Genomic DNA, 9,969 nt, shown 5'->3' on the forward strand with positions numbered 1-9,969 from the left:
GTCCCTAGATAGTGATGAAGATTTGGGAATAGGTTTTTTTTTACATCGCGCGTTGACTCTTCGCCCAGTGACTGATTGTAGCATTTGCAACACTGCAGTCATTTGAGATCTTGTTTCACAACTGATTGGGTCTATTTAGCTCAGGAGTACAGAGCCACTTGGCCACTGAACGTCAAGACCAGTTGGCCGTTAGCTTAGCAAGAAGCACGTGGGTGAAATCACACAAACTTAATTATCCAACTCTTTTCAGGATTGTCTGGAACGTCTTTAGTTCTTAAGTTCGCAATTGCATCTTGTGAAGGAAAAACTGGTCCAACAAGACCTCTTCTGGCCCAAATGCAGTTGCAGGTGTAGTCAGATCTCTAGATAAAGGTTTGCTGGTTGTTGTGGGCTTCCACGATGTCATGTGCTGCACTTGTATTCATGCTGAGGCCTTTCCCTCACCGCAGGATCTAAAGAAGGAACTGGACGCCCTTCTGCAAGATAAAATTAAGAAGCCCCGACCCGTGGATTGGAATAATCGATCGAAAGACTGTGCTGTCCTTTCAGCAATCATAGACTTAATAACCACGCAAGACAACGCCAGCGCGAAGAACTACACACCCCGATTCCAGAGCTACTGAAGTTACAATACCTGATTTTCTAGAGGGGTTCAGGCTGAGCTTGAAACACTTTATTGTGGCTCACAAGTGCAGAGTTGTTTTGTGTCATTGACGTTTTTTTGGCTAACTGAACAGAGGTTTTGGAAAATATGCCCGAGGGTCTCATTGGTAAGATTGCATCGGCCTGTGCAAATAGAATAAAATGCCTGATGTGTTTGAAAAGTGTAGCTACATTCTGCCTCGGAGTGTAGAAGGGGGTGCGGGTGTGACACCTTGATGATGTCAGGACAGTTCTGCTGAATAGCTTTGTCCTCCGTTTATTGTCCTCTGTTTATTATCCTCCTGAATAAAACACTGTGCTTTCTAATTCTAGGTTGTAATGGGAAGTGTGCCCCAACCCCCCCTCTCCATCCCGGAAAAGTTCAGAGGTTGGAATTTTAGATTGAAATGAAGGAAATAAATTAGAGTCAGAACAGGGAATGCACTTAAACCGAACAGTGTCGAGGATAATATTTACGTGGGAACCCCTTATTGGAACCATGCGTCGAGCCGAAATTGTACCCGAGGCATTAACCCTTCCTCTCTCTTCCCAGATGTTGGTGCAGCTGCTGTCTGCTTCCAGCACCCACAGTCCTTTTCATTTTCTCTTCTGTTTGCAGTCTGTTAATTTTGCAATACTTTAAAATTTGAGCACTTCCCTGGTGTTGGTGGGGGGGGGGGGGGGGTTAATTTAGCACTGATCCCGGCTGAAGCAGCATTGCCCCACATGGTTTTGCTTCAGTATTTACTTTAACCCCTGTTTAAAAACAAAATGACGAACCCAAAGCTCTGAGTCTTGGTATAGTTGGAAGTAAAAATGGCCAGTGGACGCTCCCCTCTGTCGCATCCAGAATTCCAAGGAGAAAATCAGAGGGGCCGGTCATCCTTCATCATTTGGCCTTGGTCACTTTTGCTGCATTATCCAGAACCTCCCCTCTTGTGGGTTGCCGCTAACTGAAGCCATGGGTGGTAATTTTAACAAAACTCTCCGAATGGGAATCCCAAATGACCCAGTGAAATACCAATTCACCCCCCCCCCCCCCCATTAGTTTGATTAACAGTGAAGTTGAGCCCGGGAGGACCAGCATCCAGCATTGTTACGATGGCAAGTGTAGCTACAAATTAACCCCCCCCTCCCCCTTCTCATGGTTCAGTTGCCTGATATTAGTGGGGTCCATTTCCCTGGGCCTAAAGAAAGGAGCAGTATGAGACCATTTATGCCCCCTTGAGGCTCGCCTGCCACTCCGCGGGGACCACGGCAATAACTCCATATGCTCACCTTTGCCCCACAGCCCTTAACGGGGTTTGTTAACAAAAATCATATCCGTCTCTGGTTTAACATTAACAAACGATCTGGCGTCAACTTTCACACGTCTACCCTTCGCGCGTGGGAGTGTTTCCTAATTTTGCGTCTGAAAGACCTGGCCCGAATCTCCGGACTAAATGTTCCCTAATCCTGTGCTGCCAATCGTTGGAAATAATTTCTTTCTCTCAACTCTTACCTGCTCTCCTTAACATCCTGAAAACTTTGGAATCATCCCTACCCTTCTACATTTCAAGGAATACAACCCTAGAATGCGCAGTCTTTCCTGGCAATTTAACACTTGAAGTTTTAAAGACTTTATTTTATTCAGTTTGGATTTCGCCTCCATTTCCCTGTGCTAAGTGTTTATCTTTGTGACGGCCTACCTTGCCTGTCGATTTTATTCATTCATGTGATGTGGGCGTCGCTGGCTAGGCCAGCATTTATTGCCCCATCCCCAGTCGTCTTTGAAAAGGTGGTGGTAGGGCAGCACGGTGGCGCAGTGGTTAGCACTGGGACTGCGGCGCTGAGGATCCGGGTTCGAATCCCGGCTCTGGATCACTGTCCGTGTGGAATTTGCACATTCTCCCTCTGTCTGCGTGAATTTCACCCCCACAACCCAAAAATGTGCAGGTTAGGTGGATTGGCTACGCTAAATTGCCCCTTAATTGGAAAAAATTAAATAATTGGGTACTCTAAATTTATATTTTTTTTAAAAAGAAATGGTGGTGGTGAGCTGCCTCCTTGAACTGCTGTAGTCCACGTGGGCCTTACCTTGCCATTGGTCCCGGCCGGCAGCAATTCAGATCGCAGTGGCCTTGAAGCGATCATTTGTAGAGCACCAGCATTGCCGAGGAACATCGCAGAAGTCACAGCTCAAGTGGCCTCTCTTCAATGTGCCATAATGTGTGGGGGTTTGCAACGGTTAGATTAATCATGGACCCCCTGCTGTTAGTGCTGCTTTGAGTCCACCAGTGCACATCATGGACTTGTGAGCAAATGCCATGTGAGACAAGCAAATTCCCAAATTCCAACCCAAGACTTGAGCACATAATCTAGGCTAGTTCTGCGGTGTTTTGCGGGGTGCGTCATTGTCAGAGTTAATCTGCCTGTGATTCAGTGGGACATTAAAGATCCCATTATTCAAAGAAAGTAAAAGGTTTTCCCAGTGCCCTTCGTTCAACGTCCTTCCATGAAACAACATTGCCAGAAAGAGAGTTAACAGGTCGTTCACCTCATTACCACTTGTGCGACCTTGATGTCCACAAAATGGCTGATGAAAATACTCACATCGTCGTCAGTTGGTTAACAATTCAAGCCGCTCAGAATGTTTCTGAGAAATTGAGGTGTTATGAAAAAACAAGTCTTGCACTCGGTTGACATTTAAGCACTTCCCCCGATGTTAATGCATTGAGTATCTTTGCAGAAATTTACATTGACCTTGTGTTTCAGCTGATCAGGCTCCAACTGGGGATTGGCCCCGATCTACTTTGCCATCATTTTTATCGTATTGGCCATGTATCGCTGCTTCTAGTCTATCTGGCAGGCAGTCTATGGGGAGTCGAGAGGGGTTGAAGCTGTTGAAGTGAAACTCTTTATCGGACATCAGACAGATTATTAATGGGCTTCAAGCCTCACTCCCCAATTCATTATGAAATAGTGGTCAATCCTAGCTATCTCAAAGGCGCATGCAATGCCAAGTCACTTGATCATGTCCCAAAAGAATGACAAAGCCCTCCTCGGCCTTTTGGTGAACGTAATAACTGAGTATGAAACTTGCCTTCCAAAGGAGATGGAGCAAGATCTCGGCCCAAGACCCGAGAAATTTCCATTAGAATTCTGATTTCTGGGCATTCGGCTCGTTTCAGCAACTCTGTGCTCTCTGCATGAGTTCAGCCGGCATAACAACGAGCTGTACCCAATGGGTATGAATGCCGGCAAAAAGCAATGAATTGCTCCAAAGCCCCTCTTCGTATTGAGGGAAGCCCTGCATGTTGGGCAAAATAAAGGACAAACTTTTGTTGGTGGGGTGCCGTCTTCCGGCCCGGAGGGAAAGAGCCAAATTAAGCTGCAATGTCGAGGAAGATTATTGGACAAAGGTTGTACATTAAATGCTAATCTGCCCATGTACCCGTGCCCATGAGATGTTGAGACCATTGAAGTTGCAGTCTGCTGCACAGTGTTGGTTTGGGTGTTGCCAGAAGACCACAGTGCCCTCCCTGTCATGCTGTAGTCGTAATCATTCCTGTTATGTCGATGAGATACACAATGCTTTCCTTTGAGATGTTCTGGCTTGAATTTTGTCGTTTATGTTTTGTAGACCGTATTTATTTCTGTGACCGTTATTAAGCTGCAATGGCTGTTCTTTTTACATAGTCCAAGAATTTGTATTTCTTTTCCTCATTAAAGTCCTTACCGTACCGAAAGCCGCTCTCTCTGTTTCTTGGTGCCGTCACTTCCCCCGTGAGCCGCGCGTGCTGTGTGAGAAATAATTAGGGGAGGTGCTGACGGGAATGTTGCAGGTGATTCATAGAACATAGAAAATACAGCACAGAACAGGCCCTTCGGCCCACGATGTTGTGCCGAACCTTTGTCCTAGATTAATCATAGATTATCATTGAATTTACAGTGCAGAAGGAGGCCATTCGGCCCCCTGAGTCTGCACCGGCTCTTGGAAAGAGCACCATACCCAAACTCAACACCTCCACCCAACACCAAGGGCAATTTGGACATTAAGGGCAATTTATCATTGGCCAATTCACCTAACCCGCACATCTTTGGACTGTGGGAGGAAACCGGAGCACCCGGAGGAAACCCACGCAGACACGGGGAGGACGTGCAGACTCCGCACAGACAATGACCCAAGCCGGAATCGAACCTGGGACCATGGAGCTGTGAAGCAATTGCGCTATCCACAATGCTACCGTGCTGCCCTTACGAACAAATAAATCTACACTATATCATTTTACCGTCATCCATGTACCTATCCAATAGCTGCTTGAAGGTCCCTAATGTTTCCGACTCAACTACTTCCACAGGCAGTGCATTCCATGCCCCCACTACTCTCTGGGTAAAGAACCTACCTCTGATATCCCTCCTATATCTTCCACCTTTCACCTTAAATTTATGTCCCCTTGTAATGGTGTGTTCCACCCGGGGAAAAAGTCTCTGACTGTCTACTCTATCTATTCCCCTGATCATCTTATAAACCTCTATCAAGTCGCCCCTCATCCTTCTCCGCTCTAATGAGAAAAGGCCTAGCACCCTCAACCTTTCCTCGTAAGACCTACTCTCCATTCCAGGCAACATCATGGTAAATCTTCTTTGCACCTTTTCCAGAGCTTCCACATCCTTCCTAAAATGAGGCGACCAGAACTGTACACAGTACTCCAAATGTGGCCTTACCAAAGTTTTGTACAGCTGCATCATCACCTCACGGCTCTTAAATTCAATCCCTCTGTTAATGAACGCGAGCACACCATAGGCCTTCTTCACAGCTCTATCCACTTGAGTGGCAACTTTCAAAGATGTATGAACATAGACCCCAAGATCTCTCTGCTCCTCCACATTGCCAAGAACTCTACCGTTAACCCTATATTCCGCATTCATATTTGTCCTTCCAAAATGGACAACCTCACACTTTTCAGGGTTAAACTCCATCTGCCACTTCTCAGCCCAGCTCTGCATCCTATCTATGTCTCTTTGCAGCCGACAACAGCCCTCCTTACTATCCACAACTCCACCAATCTTCGTATCGTCTGCAAATTTACTGACCCACCCTTCAACTCCCTCATCCAAGTCATTAATGAAAATCACAAACAGCAGAGGACCCAGAACTGATCCCTGCGGTACGCCACTGGTAACTGGGATCCAGGCTGAATATTTGCCATCCACCACCACTCTCTGACTTCTATCGGTTAGCCAGTTCGTTATCCAACTGGCCAAATTTCCCACTATCCCATGCCTCCTTACTTTCTGCAGAAGCCTACCATGGGGAACTTTATCAAATGCCTTACTAAAATCCATGTACACTACATCCACTGCTTTACCTTCATCCACATGCTTGGTCACCTCCTCAAAGAATTCAATAAGATTTGTAAGGCAAGACCTACCCCTCACAAATCCGTGCTGACTATCCCTAATCAAGCAGTGTCTTTCCAGATGCTCAGAAATCCTATCCTTCAGTACCCTTTCCATTACTTTGCCTACCACCGAAGTAAGACTAACTGGCCTGTAATTCCCAGGGTTATCCCTAGTTCCTTTTTTGAACAGGGGCACGACATTTGCCACTCTCCAATCCCCTGGTACCACCCCTGTTGACAGTGAGGACGAAAAGATCATTGCCAACGGCTCTGCAATTTCATCTCTTGCTTCCCATAGAATCCTTGGATATATCCCGTCAGGCCCGGGGGACTTGTCTATCCTCAACTTTTTCAAAATGCCCAACACATCTTCCTTCCTGACAAGTATTTCCTCGAGCTTACCAATCTGTTTCACACTGTCATCTCCAACAATATCGCCCCTCTCATTTGTAAATACAGAAGAAAAATACTCATTCAAGACCTCTCCTATCTCTTCAGACTCAATACACAATCTCCCGCTACTGTCCTTGATCGGACCTACCCTCGCTCTAGTCATTCTCATATTTCTCACATATGTGTAAAAGGCCTTGGGGTTTTCCTTGATCCTACCCGCCAAAGATTGTTCATGCCCTCTCTTACCTCTCCTAATCCCTTTCTTCAGTTCCCTCCTGGCTATCTTGTATCCCTCCAATGCCCTGTCTGAACCTTGTTTCCTCAGCCTTACATAAGTCACCTTTTTCCTTTTAACAAGACATTCAACCTCTCGTCAACCATGGTTCCCTCACTCGACCATCTCTTCCCTGCCTGACAGGGACATACATATCAAGGACACGTAGCACCTGTTCCTTGAACAAGTTCCACATTTCACTTGTGTCCTTCCCTGCCAGCCTATGTTCCCAACTTATGCACTTCAATTCTTGTCTGACAACATCGTATTTACCCTTCCCCCAATTGTAAACCTTGCCCTGTTGCACGTACCTATCCCTCTCCATTACTAAAGTGAAAGCCACAGAATTGTGGTCACTATCTCCAAAATGCTCCCCCACGAACAAATCTATCACTTGCCCTGGTTCATTACCCAGTACTAAATCTGGTCACTGGGAGTGGCACATTTCAATTGGTTTCCTTGCCTTTGTTAAAGTAAGAAATGCAATTGGGTTTTTTTCCCCTGAATTACTGGATCTTGTGCTGATGAAAAATATTTCGGTGTTGGATGCGGATTGTGGTCAAATGAGACACTGTGATTGCAGGAGGCAAAATAGTACAAATGCTGGAAATCTGAAAATGAAAACAGGACAAGGCAGCATCTGGGTGCAAGATGTCAGGCCGGTCGTCTCTTAAGACGGGAGTCCCATTCGAGCTCCCAGCATCAGATTTGGGGTGAAACCCCCAAAGATGCACTGGAGAATTTCCCTCGGATGTTCAAAGTTAAGGGTCTGCATGGCGATTTCACAGAAGTGCAAGTTGCCCTGCGCTGGGAACCATCCGAAAATGTGATTTCATTAGCAAACTTTAGACAGTTCTGCTGTGTTACACAAATGGGTATCCAGAAAAGGTTGGAGCATTAAAATCTTCCGACATCTGGATGACTACTATGGCACAGTGGTTAGCACTGCTGCCTCACAATGCCAGGTTTTGATTCGAGCCTTGGGTGACTGTATGGAGTTTGCACATTCTCCTCGTGTCTGCGTGGGTTTTCTCCGGTTTCCTACCACCGTCCAAAGATGTGCGGGGTAGGTAAGTTACGGATATAGGGAGGTGGGGGGGGGGGGCGAGTAGGCCTGGGTAGGGTGCTCTTGGAGTGTCGGTGCAGACTCGATGGGCTGAATGGCCTGGGGGGGGGGGGAATTTTGACTAGCCCTTCCCCACAAGGGTCCCACCCCTCACTCTCCCAAGGTACTCCCCCAATTACAATTGCCACAAGACTCGCAAACCCCCAACTCTGTGGAATTCTCCCTGACCCGATCACTCCCCCTTTCCCCCCCAGATCAGATCTCTACCTAATGTCTGAATGCCCCCTCCAAAACCTATCCACTCAGCTTAGATACTTGCCTTCTCCTTGGTCTCTCAATTTGACTGGATTTTTAAACTTACCTGCTTTGTAGCTGCTGCTATAAAAAGGGGGTGCGTCCTCAACTCTGTTATGACTGTGACACTGGGCTTTGGAGACGGCAGCTTTGCCTGGATCTCGCCTGCCTGTGTTGGAAGGTCGGGCAAGGAAGAAATTTCACTTGGGTAATTGGGCATGGAATAGAAATCCAATGCTAATCGGCACTCCCAGGAAGTTACAAGTAATGGCCCAATGACTTCTGTTGCTGCTAGAACTGCCTGACGCTTTCAAACTTGAGGTGCGGACGTGACTTGCACTTTTGATTAGATTTATTGCCACGTGTACCGAGGCACCGTGAAGTGTATTGTTCTGTTTACAGTCCAGGCATGAAAAACCTAGGACATACGGTAAATACACCCAGCTCTATCCCTTTGGCCATCCCTATTTGCACTTATTGCCCAACCCTATTTGCCCTGAGAAAGTGGTGTTTTTTTTCTTGAACAGAAATGGTATTGTGTAGGATTGCATAGGAAATACGGCACAGAAACGGACCATGCCAACCAGTTTATGCCCACCCACGCCTCCTCATTCTCGTCCTTATCCAAATCTACCACCGTAACCCTTACTCATCCGCAAGTCTCCAGATACATCCTTTATCAGCAGCGCTGATTGAGAACCTACCCCCCTCATTTCAGATTGGTGCGTCTTGTGACACAGAGTTGACCCGGTTCCAATCGGGCACCTCATGGTGTAGGCAACTGTATTCGCCCCCACAACCCCGTCTTCCCCAGACCGTGCCTCAAGTCACAAAGCACTTTTCAAAGCAGTTAATCTCTGAGCCTTTTATTTAAATAAACAAGCCTATTAATGGATTACCAACAAAGCAGAATGGAAACGGAAAAGAGGAGAGAAGTCGAGCACTTTGTGTGAATTGGCAAAAGGAGTAGAGGGGAGAATCTTTTTTCATGCAACTAGTTGTGACCTGGATTGCAATGGCAATAGTGAGCTTCAAATTTTTAAAAGGATAGGAACCCACAATGCTCTGGGTAAAGGGTAGCAGCGTGGGACCGATTGGGTAGCTCTTAAGAGCAAGAGCAGACATGATGGATTGAATAATCAGCTCCACTGTTAATGTAATAAACAGGTCAGTAGGTGGCAGTGACACTACAACAGTGAAGCCACTCTCCCCAGATCTGACAAGCGGCCAATTTTACTACCGATCAAGAATGTTTGTGTGAAGAAAAAAATAGCAGTGAAATATTTGACGTTGGTATGACAAGAATAACTTGGTGGAAATTCAACTGAAATAAATGAAAATGGTGCGATGTGCTCCCAACAAAGACAGGCGCAGGAGAGGCTGTCATGGATTCATAACTGCAATGTTACTGCCACCTAAGGGCAACATTTATTACTTCATTTGTTCCAGACTGACGCAGGCCATTCAGCCCAACTTGACATTGCCGGCTGTGTGAAACGCCGATTATTTTCATTCCTCTCTTTCTCCGTAGGCCTATCGTTTTCTCCCTCTCAAGTGTTTTAAAAGTTGTTATTGAGACTGCTTCCAACACCCTTTCAAGCAGTGCATTCCAGCTCTTCAAATCTTAGACTCCAGGGTTGCATGGTGGTTAGCACTGCTGCATCATGTCGCCAAGGACCGGGGCTCCATCCCGTCCCCGGGTCACTATCCGTGTGGAGTTTGCTCATTCTCCCCGTGTCTGCGTGGGCCTCACCCCCACAACCCAAAGATGTGCAGGGTAGATAGATTGACCATGCTAAATTGTCCCTTAATTGGAATTTTTTTTAAAAGAATCTCAGAATCCCTGAAGTGCAGAAGGAGGCCATTCGGCCCATTGAATCTGCACCAAACCTCCAAAAGAGCACCCTACGTAGGCC

General features: G+C 46.6%; 1 protein-coding gene across 1 annotated transcript in view; it reads left to right on the forward strand.

Moving 5' to 3' along the window:
- Positions 1-4,370, forward strand: part of dhx36 (DEAH (Asp-Glu-Ala-His) box polypeptide 36) — a 93,158-nt gene extending 88,788 nt beyond the window's left edge. Inside the window, 1 exon segment of the mRNA XM_072473797.1 lies at positions 450-4,370. Within this exon segment, the coding sequence (XP_072329898.1) occupies positions 450-623 (174 nt within the window). The 3' untranslated portion in view covers positions 624-4,370.
- The last annotated feature ends 5,599 nt before the right edge of the window (positions 4,371-9,969 follow it).

The sequence above is a fragment of the Scyliorhinus torazame genome, chromosome 14 (genome assembly GCF_047496885.1).
Source record: "Scyliorhinus torazame isolate Kashiwa2021f chromosome 14, sScyTor2.1, whole genome shotgun sequence".
NCBI classification, from domain to species: Eukaryota; Metazoa; Chordata; class Chondrichthyes; order Carcharhiniformes; family Scyliorhinidae; genus Scyliorhinus; species Scyliorhinus torazame.